The 19,007-nt window shown below is 37.2% G+C and overlaps 1 protein-coding gene across 23 annotated transcripts in view; it reads left to right on the forward strand.

The window, feature by feature from the left end:
* The window catches only part of EIF4G3 (eukaryotic translation initiation factor 4 gamma 3), a 345,052-nt gene that overhangs the window by 247,052 nt on the left and 78,993 nt on the right, over positions 1-19,007 (forward strand). For all 23 annotated transcript variants that reach the window (XM_066270225.1, XM_066270224.1, XM_066270204.1 and 20 more), the window contains 3 exons: positions 57-190; positions 3,474-3,593; positions 15,259-15,429. In XM_066270225.1, the coding sequence (XP_066126322.1) occupies positions 57-190; positions 3,474-3,593; positions 15,259-15,429 (425 nt within the window). The remainder of the gene's footprint in view (positions 1-56; positions 191-3,473; positions 3,594-15,258; positions 15,430-19,007) is intronic.

Consider the following 19,007-nt stretch of genomic DNA (forward strand, 5'->3'; position numbering starts at 1 on the left):
GATATACATGTAATGACCTTATAGACAGTTGGTTCTGCCTACATCCCTTTTTCTAGAACCCTGGAAGCCTGCTGATACTGAAGGCAAGAAGCAATATGACAGGGAGTTTTTGTTGGACTTTCAGTTCATGCCAGCCTGTATACAGAAGCCAGAGGGCCTTCCTCCCATCAGTGATGTGGTTCTAGACAAGGTAAGCCGAGTACTCAGAGAATGAATGATACCTCTTTTTGGTGGGAACTGGTTTTTATTATCAGCGCAAATATGTGAAAATGAGCAATTTTTAGGAGTTCTAAGACCAAATGGTATTTGAATTAAAATATATAATGTTTAAGAATTAGAGTTTTCTTAAACGTTGAATTTTGGATTTCTTATAGTATAATAATATTGGGGTTTGTCCCATATTTGAAGTGGTGAAGTTTTAAAACTTATTGTTCTATTATTATTGGTTGTTTCCTAGTGGTGTGGTGAAAATTGTATGTTGGGCTAATATAGCTAAAGTGATACAGACCTCTTTCCCCACTGTTCTAAAATTTCAATGTGGGATTAGAATGGCATTGAGGACAAGTCAGAAACCTAGGAAGGTACTTAGCAGATCAAATTTATTTTTTATTTATTTACTTTTCAAGGAGTAATTTGTTTTTAAATGAGAGAAGGGGAGATAGAGAGACAGACTCCTGCATGCATTCTGGCTGGGATCCCAGCAGCCCTCATTTGGGTCCAGTGCTCAAATCAGCCGAGCTATCCTCCGCACCTGGGGCTGATGCTTGGACCAGTTGAGCCACTGGCTACAAAAGGAGAAGAGAGAGAAAAGGGGTAGAGGGAGAGGAAGAGAAGCAGGTGGTCACTTCTCATGTGTGCCCTGACTGGGGATTAAACCTAGGACATCTGCATGCTGGGCCAGTGCTCTATCCACTGAACAAACCAGCCAGAGCCTGGCAGATCTTATATATTTCTTTCTTTTTTACAGAGACAGAGAGATAGACAGGGACAAACAGACAGGAACACAGAGAGATGAAAAGCATCAATCATTAGTTTTTCGTTGCGTATTGCAACACCTTAGTTGTTCATTGATTGCTTTCTCATATGTGTCTTGACCACGGGCCTTAAGCAGACTGAGTAACCCCTTGCTTGAACCAGTGACCTTGGGTCCAAGCTGGTGAGCTTTTTGCTCAAACCAGATGAGCCCGCACTCAAGCTGGCAACCTCGGGGTCTTGAACCTGGGTCCTTCCGCATCCCAGTCCAACGCTCTATCCAATGCGCCACTGCCTGGTCAGGCAGATCATATGTATTTAAATAGGAGTCAGCATAATTCAACAGCCTGTGGAAATAAATAGCGTCCTTTATCTTCACATCTGATCTTAATGGTATATACAGAATATTAGTACAATGTTTATTTTTTCTGTTGATTGAATTAAAAGGAGGTATATGAAATTTTATCTGCCCAAGTATTCATATAAATCAGTGATGAACCAGTGCTGGGGATGAAGCTTGAAATATGTTTGTTTTGAAGAGAAACTACTCATTAATATCTAATTAAAGTAGAGAGTAAATATCTTAAAGACTGGATTCACCTCTTATTAAGATTTCCAGTAGCTTCTTATCCAGACCTTAACTGTATTATTTTATTCTCTTAAAGTAACAGGTCTTTTTCTCTTAGGTACCTGCCTACATGAGGACAGTTGAGTGATCGTCCTGCTAATTTAAGGCTACTTCAGTACTTCAGAGGGCAATTGTTATAGCCACTGAATTAGATTATTCTCTTAGAAAATATTCTTTCCTGTCTTCCTACCTTATCTGTTCTGACTTTGGCCAATTGATAGTTGATTTATCACTGAACTAGTTAGCTTTGCCGAGTCTATAGACATTCTGTATCTATACCAGGGGTCTCAAACTCAACTCAGCATGTGGGCCACAGAGCAAGATCACAGCCGTTCAGTGGGCCACACTAGGTCTACAAAAGGCAACTGTTACGCAACACTTTTCTCACTGCAGTTGAAAAAAAAAAAAATCAGTACAACAAGCACAATCGTACATGCAGTTTACTCAGTGTCACAAAACGACCAGAAACTGTAGTTCGCATCACAACTGCTGTTAACTAAGCTAATATCTAGCTAGGATGCTAGAGAAATGAAAAATACAAGTAGGCCCCTAGGCTTACGTAATTTTATCCAAAATATTTTGAACTTTGTGGATTAGTCTGTGGGCCGCACAAAATTGTTCGGCGGGCCGCGAGTTTGAGACCCCTGATCTATACAAAGCCAGATAACTTCGATTAACAAGACATAATCTGGCGTGACCTGTGGTGGCGCAGTGGATAAAGCGTCGACCTGGAAATGCTGAGGTCGCCGGTTCGAAACCCTGGGCTTGCCTGGTCAGGCACATATGGGAGTTGATGCTTCCAGCTCCTCCCCCCCTGTCTCTCTCTCCTCTCTCTCTCTCTCTCCTCTCTAAAATGAATAAATAAAAAGAAAAAAAAAGTAAAAAAAAACAAGACATAATCTCCTTTTGAGATTTATTGTCCACAGCACATGCTTTCTAATCATAAGTCAGCAGCATCAAAACCAAAATGAGTAATAGAAGGATTCTCATAGGCAGATGCTCTGATACCCTGATGGATACACTGGAAATACATATTAAAATTTGACCCTAGCCTGACCTGTGGTGGCGCAATGGGTAAAGCGTTGACCTCGAACACTGAAATTGCCAGTTCGAAACCCTGGGCTTGCCTGGTCAAGGTGCATATGGGAGTTGATGCTCTCTGGTCCTCCTCCCCTTCTATCTCTCTCTGTCTCTTTTCTCTAAAAATGAATAAATAAAAATAATTTTAAAAAAATTTGACCCTAATGTACCTGACTAGTGGTGGTGCAGTGGATAGAGTGCCAACCTGGGACACTGAGATCCCAGGTTTGAAACCCTAAGATTGTCAGCTTGAGCCAGGATGTCCCCAGTTTGAGAATGGGATCATCGAAATGGTCGCTGGCTTGAGCCCAAAGGTTGCTGGCTGGGCTGGAACCCCCCTGTCCCCCACAGTGCGAATGACAGGCAATCATTGAACAACTAAAGTGATGCAAATACAAGTTGATGCTTCTCATCTCTCTCCCTTCCTCCCTGCCCCTCTTGTTTTATATGTGCATGCTAAAAAAAAATTTTTTTTACCCTAGTTTATAAAATCTCAAAATAGTTTGTCTTATGTCATTCTGCTGGTCCTGACTAGTCAGCCAGTTCACTGCTTATGTCCAGCTTCTCCTTGGGACTTGTAGGCCTTAATCAGTCCCAGGGAATCAGAAAACCACTGTTGGCCTAAGAGTTCTAAGGCTAGCCCAGCTACCCAGGTTCAGATTGGATTTTGACTGGTTTGGGATGCCAGTGATTACTGTTTCAACTGACATAACTTTTCAGTCTTGAGTTTTTATCTTTGTGGTACTGGATGCTCTGAAACTTGTGTTAAGCTCTCCTTTCCTTCTTCATGCAGATCAACCAACCCAAATTGCCAATGCGAACTCTGGATCCTCGGATTTTGCCTCGAGGACCAGATTTTACTCCAGCCTTTGCAGATTTTGGAAGGCAAAGCCCAGGTGGAAGAGGTGTGCCTGTAAGTTCAAGTTCCCTACAGCTCAGTTAGAAACTCATAAACTTCATACCATCTGATGGCAAAGAGAGTGGCTTTTATTCGTTGATTCCTTTAAACAGGAAGAAGAGTAGTAGATTAGAGGTGAAGACTGTCCTTTCTAAACTAATCTTAAAGTAAATAAAGGATACACATGAATCATTTTTACTTGAAAGAAGCTGGTTTACATTATTTTGGCCTTGATTTTTTTTTGAAATATGTTTTTTCATTTGAAATACCCTGCAAATGGATTAAAAAATAGAGCCATCCTTGAGTATGTGTCCTATTTTGTTTTCAGGTGTCCTGATATGGTAGAGACCTCTGATGACTTTCCGCTAATGGGCATCTCTTTGTCTGTTCTACAGACCTGCAAAGCGCAGAGCAGGCATGGATTGCCAGTTCTGAAGCAGAGCAAAGCCCCAGCTTGCACTCCACTGGCAGTGTCTCGCCCACCCCTGAAGAGCCTGCCTCCAGGGGTGTGCTGAATCCTTTTATAAAAAGGTTAAAAATAGTCTGTGGTGTTAAAATAGTGTATGTTTTGCTTTTATCACTTACTATAGCCTGTGAAGTGAAACTATGAACAAGGACACATACGAGAGAGTGCAGTGTTAGGAAGCTGCAGGTTGCCTTGCCACCCGAGTGCAGGCTCTTCGGCGGTGGAAGCGCATCACCAGCGGACAGATGCTGGGACACTGCTCTGCAGGGTTTGGCAGGCTCGGCCTCCTCCGTGCTCGGTAGACTTGCAGAAAGCTTAGGGAGCAGTTGCCGATGATGTGAATGCCTCTTTTTCCCAAGTTGGAATGGGTGAGCACTTAAAGTTCTGGGGGAGCTTGGAGTTTAATGTACATTTACAGATCAACCTGTTAAGACCATTTTGTATTTGTTAAAATATTTTCATATAAGGTGACACTTTTTATTTCCCCATCACCTTTTTATTTCTTTGATGACAACTTTTGAAACCTGCTTGGAAATAAGACTGCCCTGTCTGAAAATAAATGTCACTATGTAGGTATTTAATTATCTGTTTGGTTATAGCCTGATTAAAAATATTTAAACACATAATGTTTTGGAGACTTTTTAACACCTAAAGAACATCTCCTTAATATAAATCATATTACTTTTTCAGCACCAGCATCTTAAAGACCTCTGTTTATAATATTCTGTTCTCACACGGGTTTGAAATTTAACTTTTATTTTGTCTAACTGCTAAGATAAAATTTTTATAGAGTTTGAATTGCCTCATTAGAAAGTCTTAGAAAGCAGCTTTCCAGAAACCATTTTATACTTTCTTTTTCAGCATTATTTCCCTCTTTGGTGGTTTGAATTTATATTTCTGTCAGTGTTGTTTTTGTTCTAGTTTTGATTTACAGCTTTGTTTTGCCAAACATTTGCAATCGTGTTGATGCCATTTTGATTACTCTCTGGTTAACAGCATCTGTTATCATATTGCTCAGTTTTGTTTTTTATTTATTTATTTATTTATTATTTTTTTTCTAAAGCTGGAAACGGGGAGAGACAGTCAGACAGACTCTCACATGCGCCCGACCGGGATCCACCCGGCACGCCCACCAGGGGACAACGCTCTGCCCCTCCGCGGCGTCGCTCTGCCACAACCAGAGCCACTCTAGCGCCTGGGGCAGAGGCCAAGGAGCCATCCCCAGCGCCCGGGCCATCCTTGCTCCAATGGAGCGTCGGCTGCAGGAGGGGAAGAGAGAGACAGAGAGGAAGGAGAGGGGGAGGGGTGGAGAAACAGATGGGCGCTTCTCCTGTGTGCCCTGGCCAGGAATCGAACCCGGGACTTCCGCACGCCAGGCCGATGCTCTACCACTGAGCCAACCAGCCAGGGCCTCGTATTGCTCACATTTGTTCGTATATCACTCAAAAGAGGTATGAATTGCCATGTCTCTTCCTCAGTGATACAGTCACTTTTTTAAAAAAAAAAAACAGAGTTGTAACTGTTACAACCCTTGAGGATTTTTTTTTTAATTTTTAATTTAATTTTATTTATTCATTTTAGAGAGGAGAGAGAAAGGAAGAGATAGAGGGAGAGAGAGAGGAGAGAGAGACAGAGAGAGAAGGTGGGGAGGAGCTGGAAGCATCATCTCCCATATGTGCCTTGACCAGGCAAGCCCAGGGTTTCGAACCGGCGACCTCAGCATTTCCAGGTTGACGATTTATCCACTGCGCCACCACCACAGGTCAGGCCACAGTCACTTTTTATTACCAGGTTGCTGCTTTCTGATAATTAGATATAGCAAAAAGGAAATACTATGAATTGCAAATAAGCTATATTTCTTTTAATATATTGAAATTAGAAAATGAATTATAAAAGTAACTATCACAATGTATGTTTGCCCACTAATCTGTGTTCCTACATATATCAGATAAACTAGTTGTTTGATGCATGCAAAGTAATATGACTGGAAATGAGCCACTATCAAGAATTTGTGCCTAACCTTTGGTGACACAGTGAATAAAGCATCAACCTGGAACACTGAGGTCGCTGGTTCAAATCTCTGGGCTTGCCCAGTCAAGGCACATACAGGAAGCAACTACTACAAGTAGATGCTTCCTGCTTCTCCCCCCTTTTTCTCTCTTGCTCGCTCTCTCCCCTCTCTCCAAAAATCAATAAATAAAATCTAAAAGAAAAAAAGAATTTGTAAGTGTCTCCAAAAAGGTCACCTTTAATTGTTTAATTCACTTTCTTTTAAATAGTTCTCTCATATGCCACAAGCTAATTTTAAAGTGAGATTGTGGTCTATTGCTTTAAATCAAGTAATTATTCTTCCACATCTCCCATAGCTTGTAACAAATATTCTCTGTTTAATTTGTCCAGCTTACTTTGGTATATTGGTAAATAGAGATGGGAATTTCATAGTACATTATATCTCACATGTAAAGGAACAATCAGTAATGGTCTTTGGAAAAAAAGCAGTAGCTCTACTCTTCATAGTTTCTGGTTCCATAATTCTAGTCATTTTTGCTGGCTTCCAATTTGGCTTATAAATAATTCCCACCCAAAAATCTCACTATCTGCTAGGTATGCTTCATAGTATGACTTAAACACTCATAACTCCTAGTAGAAACTTTCCCTGCAATAGACTTGTTACAAAATTTTTCTTACTGCATAGCAGTTGTTTTAATGTCATATGCCCTTACATACAGTTTTCAAATATAAAAGTTTTTTGATGGACAGCAAAGTGCATATCAGTTGGAAACACCCAGGTAGTATCATCTCTATAGATTTTCAAAAGTCAAATTACTTGGCGGTTGTGGTATTTTGATAATCTGTTGGCAGACTTCACAGAGTATCCCAAAAGAAATGTACTGAGCAAGGGTCTGTGGACCTAGACTAGTAACTTGTCATTTATATCCATCTCAACTAACTCTGAGATTAGCTGAGTTATTATAAAAATGTTATCCTGAGCTCATATCATGCTTCCCTCTCTTCTTAAAGGAATACTTGGTTGATCGATTTCACCCCATTAAATTTAATTTTCTAAATAAAATTTTTTTTAATTGCTAGGACGAATATTGGTCCTATTTCCTTTGGTTATCCGGGTAAGCAGAGGTATTTGAGGCTATAGTCTCTGAATGAGATAGGAGTAGTGTATATTAAATTCTTAACAGAGGTGGCTATAATTTCTTATTTAATATATATAAGAAAAAATATATGAGAGTCAGTAAAAAATTTAAACTTCCAGTTCACCTAAAAAAACCTGTGGCTCACTAGTTAATCAGTCCCAAATTTTGACTCTTCATTTTAGGTCTGACATTTGTAGACCCGGAGCACATTATATCTTTTTTTAAAATTTATTTGGGGGGGGTGTCCTATTTATTTATTTATTTTTATAATGGAAAGTTTGTTTTTTGTGGTTTTTTATTAATTTTGATGGGGTGACATTAATAAATCAGGGTACATATGTTCAGAGAAAACATCTCCAGGTTATTTTGACATTTAATTATGTTGCATACCTATCACCCAAAGTCTAATTGTCTTCCGTCACCTTCTATCTGGTTTTCTTTGTGCCCTCCCCCATAACCACCATACTCTCTTGTTCATGTCTCTGAGTTTCATTTTTATGTCCCACCTATGTATGGAATCATATAGTTCTTAATTTTTTCTGATTTACTTATTTCACTCAATATAATGTTATCAAGATCCATCCATGTTGTTGTAAATGATCCAATGTTATCATTTCTTATGGCTGAGTAGTATTCCATAGTATGTATGTACCAAAGCTTCTTTATCCAGTCATTATTGAAGGGCTTTTTGGTTGTTTCCATGTCTTGGCCACTGTGAACAATGCTGCAGTGAACATGGGGCTGCATGTGTCTTTACGAACCAGTGTTTTTGAGTTTTGGGGGTATATACCCAGTAGAGGGATTGCTGGGTCATATGGTAGTTCTATTTTTAGTTTTATGAGGTACCACCATACACTCTTCCATAATGGTTGTACTAGTTTACATTCCCACCAACAGTGGATGAGGGTTCCTTTTTCTCCATAGCCTCTCCAACACTTGTTATTACCTGTCTTGTTGTTAATAGCTAGCTAATCTAACAGATGTGAGGTGGTATCTCATTATAATTTTGATTTGCATTTCTCTAATAGCTAATGAAGATGAGCATCTTTTTATATATCTGTTGGCCGTTTGTATTTCTTCCTGGGAGAAGAGTCTGTTCATGTCCTCTTCCCATTTTTTTAATTGGATTGTTTGTTTGTTTGTTGTTGAGTTTTGAGTTCTTTGTATATTTTGGATATTAGGCCCTTATCTGAGCTGTTGTTTGAAAATATCATCTCCCATTTAGTGGGCTATCTGTTTTTTTGTTGTCAGTTTCTCTTGCTGTGCAAAAGCTTCTTAGTCTGATGTAGTCCCATTCATTTATCTTTGCTTTCACTTCCCTTGCCTTTGGAGTCAAATTCATACAGTACTCTTTATAACCAAGGTCCATGAGTATAGTACCTATGTTTTCTTCTATGTACTTTATTGTTTCAGGTCTTATTTAGGTCTTTGGTCCATTTTGAATTAATTTTAGTACAAGGGGACAAACTGTAGTCGAGTTTCATTCTTTTGCATGTGGCTTTCCAGTTTTCCCAGCACTGTTTGTTGAAGAGGCTTTCTTTTATCCATTGTGTGTTGTTGGCCCCTTTATCAAAAATTATTTGACCATATATATATGGTTTTATTTCTGGGCTTTCTATTCTGTTCCATTGGTCTGAATATCTGTTTTTCTGCCAATACCATGCTGTTTTGATTGTCGTGGCTCTATAATATAATTCGAAGTCAGGTATTGTAATGCCCCCAGCTTCGTTCTTTTTCCTTAAGATTGCTTTGGCTACTCAGGTTTTTTTATAGTTCCATATAGATCTGATGATTTTTTGTTCCATTTCTTTAAAAAATGCCATTGGAATTTTGATGGGAATTGCATTGAATTTGTATATAGCTTTGGGTAATATGGTCATTTTGACTATATTTATTCTTCCTATCCAAGAACAAGGAATATTTTTCCATTTCATTGTATCTTTTTTGATTTCCCTTAAAAATGCTTTGTAGTTTTCATTATATAGGTCCTTTACATTCTTTGTTATGTTTATTCCTAGGTATTTTTGTTGTTGTTGTTGCAACCATGAAGGGGATTATTTTTTTGAGTTCGTTTTCTGATGTTTCATTGTTGGCATATAGGAAGACAATGGACTTTTGTATATTAATTTTTTTTCCTGCGACCTTACTGTATTGGGTTATTGTTTCTAGTAATCTTTTTGTGGAGTCTTTGGGGTTTTCGATGTATAGGATCATACCATCTACAAAAAGTGAAACCTTTACTACTATTTTTCCAATATGAACGCCTTTTATTTCTTTTTCTTGTCTGATTGCTCTGGCTAGAACTACCAGCACCACGTTAAATAAGAGTAGAGAGAGTGGACATCCCTGTCTTGTTCCTGATTTAAGGGGAAAAGTCCTCAGTTTTATGCCATTTAATATGATGTTGCTGATGGTTTATCATATATGGCCTTTATTATGTTGAGATATTTTCCTTCTATATCCATTTTGTTGAGTGTCTTAAACATAAAGTTGTGTTGTATTTTATCAAATGCCTTTTCTTCATCTATTGATTAGATCATGTGGTTTTTGTTATTTGTTTTGTTGATATGGTGTATTATGTTAACCGTTTTACGTATGTTGAACCATCCTGTGATTCTGGGATGAATCCCACTTGATCATGATGTATTATTTTTGTAATGTGTTGTTGTATTCGATTTGCCAGTATTTTGTTTAGTATTTTAGCATCTGTATTCATTAGAGATATTGGTCTGTAGTTTCTTTTTTGTGTGTTGTCCTTGCCAGGTTTCAGTATAAGGGTTATGTTGACCTCATAAAATATGTTTGGAAGTATTGTTTCTTCTTCAATTTTTTTGGAAGACTGTGTAGAATAGGAACCAAGTCTTCTTTGAATGTTTGATACAATTCACTAGTATAGCCCTCTGGCCCTGGACTTTTTATTTTGGGGGAAGTTTTTGATAGTTTTTTCTATTTCCTCCCTGTTTATGGGTCTGTTTAGGTTTTCTGCTTCTTCATGGCTTAGTCTAGGAAGATTGTATTGTTCTAGGAATTTATCCATTTCTTCTAGATTTTTTAATTTGGTGGCATATAGTTTTTCATAGTATTCTATAATAATTCTTTGTATATCTATGATATCTGTGGTGATTTCTCTTTCATTTTGGATTTTGTTTATATGAGTCCTTTCTCTTTTTTTCTTGGTGAGTCTTGCCATTGGTTTGTTAATTTTGTTGATCTTTTCAAAGAACCAGCTTGTTTTATTAATTTTTTTCTGTAGTTTTTCTGTTCTCTATTTCATTTATTTCTGCTCTGATTTTTATTTTTCTTTCTTCTGCTGGTTTTGGGTTGTCTTTGTTCTTCTTTTTCTAGTTCCTTAAGATGTGAAGTTAAGTGGTTTACTTCTCTCTTGTTTGTTCATATAGGCCTGTAGTGATATGAACTTCTCTCTTTTGCTGCATCCCAGAGATTCTGATATGTTGTATTGTTATTTTTGTTTGTCTGTATGTCTTTTGATCTCTGTGCTTATTTCATCTTTGACCCACTCATTTTTTAAAAGTATTTTGTTTAGTTTCCACATTTTTGTGGGTTTGTTTACCTCTTTTTTGCAGTTAAATTCTAATTTAAAGGCTTTATGATCAGAAAATATGCTTGGTATAATTTCAATTTTTCTGAATTTGTGGATGTTAATTTTGTGGCCCAACATATATGGTCAATTTTTGAGAATGTTTCATGTACACTAGAGAAAAATGTATACTCTGGCACTTTGGGATGAAATGTAGATATCTATCATACCCAATTGTTCTAGTGTTTCGTTTAAGAAATCAGTATTTCTTTATTGATTTTCTGTTTGGATGAACGATCCAGAGCAGGTGTCCCCAAACTACGGCCTGTGGGCCGCATGCAGCCCCCTGATGCCATTTATCCGGGCCCCACCGCACTTCCTTCTAGAAGAGGCACCTCTTTCATTGGTGGTCAGTGAGAGGAGCACTGTTTGTGGCGACCCTCCAATGGTCTGAGGGACAGTGAATTGGCCCCCTGTGTAAACAGTTTGGGGACCCCTGATCTAGAGCCATCAGCAGTGTATTGAGGTTTCCATGTATGATTGTATTTTTGTCAGTATTCGTTTTTAGATCAGTCAGTAGCTGTCTTATATATTTTGGTGCTCCTTGGTTTGGTGCATATATACATATATTAAGAAGTGTTATGTCTTCTTGATTCAATGTCCCCTTAATCATTATGAAATGACCGTTTTTGTCTCTGATTACCTTTGCTGTCTTGTAGTCAGCATTGTTAGATATGAGTATTGCTACACTTGCTTTTTTGGATGTTATTTGCTTGGAGTATTTTTTTCTAGCCTTTCACTTTGAATTTGTTTTTATCCTTGTAGCTTAGATGTGTTTCTTGTAGGCAACATACACTTGGATTTTCTTTTTTAATCCATTTTGCTACTCTGTGTCTTTTTATTGGTGAGTTTAATCCATTTACATTTAGTGTAATTATTGACACTTGAGGGTTTCTTATTGCCATTTTATATATTGCTTTCTGTTAGTTTTGTATCTTGTTTGATTCTTCTATTTTGTTTTTCTATCATTTGTTTTTGTTCGGTTGTAATCCATACTTCTTTCTTCTGTTACTTCTTTTTTCAAGTCATGTGCTTCTATGGTGGTTTCTTCAGGATTGATTACCATTAAGTAATGGAAAGGGTACCTATCATGTTTATTGTAGTACACTATCTCATGAGTGCTTCTGCACTCCATCCTCCTTAGCTACTGTTATGTTAATCTTTGTCCTCTCCCCTTTTTTGTTTTTGTTGTCACGGTTTAAATTTGATTTTATTGTGTTCTTGGTGGAAACAAAACTTGTGGTTTTGTTTTGTTTTGTTTTGTTCTTTGTATCTGGTTGGAAAACCCCCTTTAGTATTTCCTGAAGTGGGGGTTTTCTGGTGATAAATTCCCTCATCTTTTCTGTATCTGTGAAAGTTTTTATTTCTCCTTCATATTTGAAGGATAACTTTGATGAATATATTATTCTTGGCTAGAAGTTCCTCTCTTTCAGAACTTTAAATATTGGGTTCCACTCTCTTCTAGCTTGTTGAGTTTCTGCTGAGAAATCTGATGATAATCTAATAGGCCTTCCTTTATATGTTGTATTCTTCTTTTCCCTGGCTGCCTTGAAAATTTTTTCTTTATCATTGGTTTGTGCCAATTTCATTATGATGTGCCTTGGAGTAGGTTTGTTGGGGTTAAGATAACTCGGTGTTCTGTTTGCTTCTTGAATTTGAGGCTTTAGTTCTTTCCATAGGCTTAGGAAGTTCTCATCTATTATTTGTTTGAATATGTTCTCCATTCCATTTTCTCTCTCTTCTTCTTCTGATATACCTATTATTCTTATGTTGTTCTTTTTGATGGAGTCAGATAATTCCTGTAGGGCTTTCTCATTTTTTTTAAATTCGTGAGTCTCTCTCCTCTTCTCTCTGTTGTGCCTCTAGTTGCCTGTCTTCTATGTCACTAATTCGCTCTTCTATCCGGCTTGTTCTATTAGCTAAGCTTGGTACCTTGTTTTTCAGTTCATGAGTTGAGTTTTGCATCTCTGTTTGATTCGTTTTTATAGTATCAATTTCCTTGGTAATCTTTCTGTTCGTTGTTTTTTGAGCTCCCTAAATTGCCTTTTGTGCTTTCTTGTATATCTCTGAGTATTTTTAGGATTTCTATTTTAAATTCTCTATCATTTAACTCCAAGGTTTCCAATCTATTAAAAATTTGTTCTATAGATTTTTTCTCATCTCTCTGTGCTACATCTCTGTCTTTTGTATCCATGATATTCTATTTCCTTTTCCTTAATGGCATCTGAGGGTGGTTTTGTTAATAAAACTTTGTTTGGTGTATGTGTATTTCAGATGCTCCTGGGATTGTTTTTGTCTCTAGTTGTTGAATTTGTTGAAATTTTGGAGAGAAGTACTGGGAGCCCTCCTCACGGCGCCATTTCTCTCAAGACCTTCACATTATATCTCTTCTAGCCTTGATCAGGATTGTCTGTCCTTCAGTCAAGGAGACTAGGCTATATTTCTTTGTCTATACTTCGTACCTCTTTGTACTGAATTCTAGATTTTGTTTGTGTTTCATAAATAAGTCATTCATTATATATGGTGCAACTTTTGAAGCATAGTATAAATTTGACAATTTGTATTAAATTTTTTACACACAACAAAAGGACATAAAATATTCAAAGGTAACTATCTCTGTGCTATTCCTTTGAAATTCTCATATTGTGTCTTGAGGCAGGTGTGGCATAAATTACTTTTTAGATTCAAATTCCAAGGCATATTCATTGGTGTTTGTAGACTTTTTTGAAAATGGACATTTTCTGACTTTATCTAAACATGCTTAAAATTATATCTCCAAATTATGCATACTATGGCTTTTACTTGATTTTGACATAATAAACTTTCATTATACCCACTAACCTTTGTCCTTGACAGATCTGCATGAATAAAGGCATGGAGTAAGTTAAATGTCATGTGATATAATGGTGTATTTGGACTTTGTCCAAGCATTGAAAAGGAGCTTAAGCCTGACCTATGGTGGCACAGTGGATAAATCGTCAACCTGGAAAAGGAGCTTAACCCTAATGAATTAACTCTAGACTATGACCTGAATTATAAAAATCATAAGTTACTTAGTTTACTGCATTTTCTTAACAGAATTGCTTTGTCTGGGCTATCATCAAAATTTGCATTATGAATAATTGCTTTATAGTAGTACTCTCTGGTTTAACAACTGTTTCCTGTTGGTACTGACTCAGTCTCATGGTCCTCTTTAGTTTTCTTGGTTATACTGTGACTGTTGCCTCTGAGTTTATCTTATGTTAGTTTTTTTAATGTTTACCAATTAGTCTGAGATCATACCATCAATACTGAGTTCTTGGCTGGATATATTTGACAAATTGGTGTATGTTGCCTAGAAATTCTGACTTTTGACCCTGATACATTCTTGATACTGCCTTTTCTAGTTAGAGCAGATGGTGAAATGTAAGAGTAATTCTGAGAGTGTGATGTATAAAGGCTTTAAGTTTCTCAGTTTAGGCCTCAGACCGTGCTTCTCTTAGAACCTGTCCTTTTTTACAAAGCATAACATTTAAGTTTCTGCTTCCTTTCCTGAAGCTTATATAGATTCACAAGAGTAGTATTATTAGGGCATTAAGTGAGTTATGATTCTGGTCTTTTGTGTTGTGTGAAACTATTTTTTCCCTCTTAAAATTTAATGACAGCATTTACTCAGCAGCTAGAGAATGCTGTGTCAGAAACATGAGGCTCTCATTATGAGACAGATCTGGAAGGAGCAGCATTTACTCTCAATCTAAATATTTAATCTTGCAAAATTATTACCAAGGAACTGTTGGGACTATTTTAATACACAGAATGGAACTTTAACCTACCTCATTATCTCACAGTAAGAATTATTAATTTGATGGATAATGTGACATGGCAGCATATATTGGTTTTTCCAGGGAGCAGTATAGTTGATCTTTATTGATATAAATAAGATTTAATTTTAGTATTTCTAGCTTTGCAAATTTAGAAGGATCCATGAAGATTTACAGTGAAGTTGGGTGCTATGCTATTATTCTCTATAGAGAATTTTTGTGACAAGGTTGTATTTGCATTTCACACTGGAAGTTTAGCAGTCTAGTTTTTGAAGCAGATTTGTAACTGATTATTTCTCTATGTGAATTTTTTGTAGTTACTCAAAACGACCAGTTCAAAGTCACAACTAGGAAAAATCAGAGCTTCACTTAAGGGTAGTCTGTTTTGTGAGCAACAACAGCTTTATCGAATATAATTTTCTATCACTTGATTTCATTTAGGACTTCAGGATCTAAAACTGTAGTGGTGGAGAACATTACACTGATGGTGTTCTAAGTTTCCCCCTCCCCCAACAAAAAAAAGGATCACATCTAAATTGAGTGCCTAATGCTCATCTTTGCATCTATAAGGGCTTGGTATGATCATCAGGCTTGACTTGAGGAACACAGCAGAGACAGTCAATTGTTAAGTACTCTACAGATAAAATAAAGAATATTCTTGTCCTAGTTGTTGAATGTTGGCACACGGAGATCTCAGCCTGGCCAGAGAAGAGAACCCAGGAAGATCATCACCGTCTCTGTGAAGGAAGATGTGCACCTGAAAAAGGCAGAGAATGCCTGGAAGCCTAGTCAGAAACGCGACAGCCAAGCTGAGGATCCTGAGCACATTAAAACCCAGGTGAGAACAGAAGCACATTCCACCTGTGTTTTGAAATTTATAATGATATTGTTTTAGCTTGTCATATTGCCCTATTAATATATTTAGAGATCTTAGTTTAAGGTTTTTTGCTGTAATTTTTTACTGTTATAAGGTAGGAATTATTCTAAAAGCCATTTTGGATACCAGATAACCCATTTTCTCTTGAAATTGCTTTGTGTGTGCTTTCAAATAGATACTATCTCAAAATTCTTAAATCATCAAATTCTATCATTCCGGCTTAGAGCCACATTTGCTTTATTAAAAATGTATTTTAAGAGTCTTGGTGTTTACCCTGTACTAGTCAATATATTGCTTTATGTCTCCTTGTCATACCTGCATTTCCAGTAAGCTAAAATTAAGAAACTCAACTTGTTTTAGAGTCTTTTGGAATAAAATTGAATTCTTTGTACTTTTCTGTGTATACCTTGCCCTCAGAACTCCTTATGGTAAATTGAAGAATTCCTTTGATCCGCACAAAATTTTGTGTGTGTCAAATAATGAATGTAAAGCCTGATTCATCTGCTGTATGCACAGTGCCAGTTCCTTTCCCTGGGTTACCTCTGCCATCTCCTTGGGTGTTTTTGCTTTTAGGCACCAATACTAGAGTCTCTTCTGGAACTTCACACCTGTACCAGAGCCAAGCATCACAGGGCAGCTTTTCAGTGTCTGATTTCTTATATATCTTTTCTCTCATCACCAACAGTTTAGTATAGCTGTTGAAAGCTCTAGCTGTGGAGACAGGCAGGTTCTGTTAGGCAGGTCTTAATCTCAGATTTAAAATGCAGAGAGTGATATTGCTTATCTCACAGGCCGTTGTGAAGATTAAATGAAGTACTTATAAAGCACTTAGTGTAGTTCCCGGAGTCCAGCTGGGCACTCAGAATGATGATATTCCTGGGATCAGAGATGTGCCATATAAATCTTGGTTTTGATTCAACACCAATACATAACAGATACTCAGTAAATACTTGTTAAACAAATAAACTAATCAACAAAGTTGTTCAGCGAAGTCAGCACCAAGATAAGCTGATCCATCACAAAGCCACGCTGACCAACCTACCTGGCTGCTTACCTTTGTTCATTGTTCTGGTGATTGTCTGGACATTTGTGCCTACGTACATCCTTTTCCAGAATCACCGGCATCAAGTACCTAATCTTCCCTCCATTTCTTCTCAATATGTTTCAATGTTGTTGTTGTGTTTTAGTACCTTCTACATCCCTCTCTCTAGTTCCCCTGTGAAATGCTTAATGATAAGGGGCCTAAATGGCTTACAAAAGATAGGTAAAACTCCTGCTGAATCTTTATTATTGAAGATGTCTTATTTTAGTATTTCAGGCACTCATATTAATGCCTTACCCCATTAGGTTCTTCAAACCTATGAAGGAGGGATTAAATATTATCTCTTTTTTTTCCAATGAGGAAAAACGAAGCTTCAAGAAATTGTTACCCATCATGTTGTGGTTACTACATAGTCCATTTCTTGTGACTTGTCAGCCTCCCTTTACTCTGCTAACAGAGTTGTCCCCATTATTGATTAACTTTTATTTCAGAAACATTAGAATAATTATTTTGACTTAGGTATCACTAATTAGTTCTCTTTAGTTAAAGCAAATTCAGTAGAAAATAAATTGACTTCTTTTTTAAGGCTAATACAACCTTATTTTTCTTAACCCATTTTCTTCTCAGTACAGAGCAGCTTTGTGTTGTTACTGCTCTGTTGTGGAGTTGTTATCCTTCTTCTCTGCATAGGTATACCCCGTGTGGAGCTGGTGCTCCTGCTAATTGTTATTCTGTGTCTTCCCTTTTTGTCAAAACAGTGGTTTTATTGTTTCCTCCACTTCCAGAACAATTATCACTCTGAATTTCATTTCTATTATTTCATTCCTATATTATAACAACTTTATGAATGACCATCAGTGGACCTTATTCTTCCTGTATCATAAGATTTAATCTACTCCTTGCCTGACCAGTGGTCGCACAGTGGATAGAGTGTCGACCTGGCACACTGAGGACCCCAAGGTCACCGGCTTGTGTGCAGGCCATCTGCTTGAGCATGAGATCATCAATATAATCTGGTGGTCAGTGTCTTGAGCCCAACGTTGCTTGAGCAAGGGGTTACTGGCATGCACCCCGAACAGCATCCACCTGGCAACCCATTTGGGGCCATTACTCAAATCAGCTGAGCTATCCTCAGTGCCTGGGGCCAACACTCGAACCAATGGAGTCACTGGCTGCAAGAGGGGAAGAGGGGGAGAAGGAGAGGAAGAGAAGCATATGATTGCTTCTTGTGTGTGCCCTGACCGGGGATTGAACCTGGGACATGCCAGGATGACGCTCTACCACCGAGCCAACCAGCCAGGGCCAGAATCAGCTTCTTGATTTCCAAGAATAAAAACCATAACATAACTCTACTAGGATTTTTATTTTTATTGTATTAAATTTGTACAGCACTTTGAAGAAAACTGACAACAATGATCTTCTAATACATGAACATGATATATAGATCTCTAATTATTTAAGGTCCTCCTTGGTTTCTTTCATCAGTGATTTCTAGTTTTCATCATATAGTTCCTATGGATATTTTGTTAGATTCTTAACTAAGTACTTAATGGTATTTGATGCTATTGTAAATGGTGTTTTTTAAAAATATAATTTCTAATTGTTTGCCACTAACAAATAAAAATATAATTGATACTTGTATGTTAACTTGTATTCTACAACCTTCCTAGATTCATTAATTCTAGTATCTCTCTTTGTAGATTCCTTATGATTATTGTTGTATATATACGATAGTATACCAGCTGTGAAGAGAGACTGCTATTTCTTCTTTTACAAGGGCTGTAGTGGTTCTTTTTCTTTTCTTTATTGCACTGACTAGGAGGACTACCAGTACGATTTTGAATAGAAAAGATGAGAACAGATATTTTTGCCTTGTTCCCAATGTTAGTGGGAAGGCCATGAAGTAAGATGCCCTTTTTCTAACTGAGGAAGTTCTATTTCTAAGTTGATGAGGATTTCTGCAACGTCATTTTAAAAGATGTCAGGCTAGTATTCTATATTATAATTTACACTATACCATGTAGTAGGTGAATTTCAATTTTAGAACATTTTTTACTTATTATAAAGGGTAATTAACAAATTACTATGGCTAAAATTTTTTTTTACCTGTCTTTAAGTATGAACAGATTTCTAAAAGGTTTATCGCTGGCTCAAAGAGGCATATCACAGTTGTAAAGCTTTTAGTACTTGCTGCCCAATTGCCCTCTGAAATGGATCAGGTGATTTTCCCATCCGTGAAATGTGAACTTGTCTAGTTCCTGGGAATTCTAGAACATCAGTAGTGAAAATAATGTATTATAATTTTTTTTACTATTCATTAAAGTAGATGGATTTAATTATTTCTTTCACTAGTTCACAATCCTAGTCAATAATTTGGGAAGTTGAACTTATATGTTATAAACAAAATATTGTTACAGGAAGCATTATATAGTCAGTTACTATAATGCTTGCTCTCTCGCTCTCTCTCCCTCTGACCTCCTCTCCTTTTTCTTTTTGG

Source organism: Saccopteryx bilineata, chromosome 3, assembly GCF_036850765.1.
Source record: "Saccopteryx bilineata isolate mSacBil1 chromosome 3, mSacBil1_pri_phased_curated, whole genome shotgun sequence".
NCBI classification, from domain to species: domain Eukaryota; kingdom Metazoa; phylum Chordata; class Mammalia; order Chiroptera; family Emballonuridae; genus Saccopteryx; species Saccopteryx bilineata.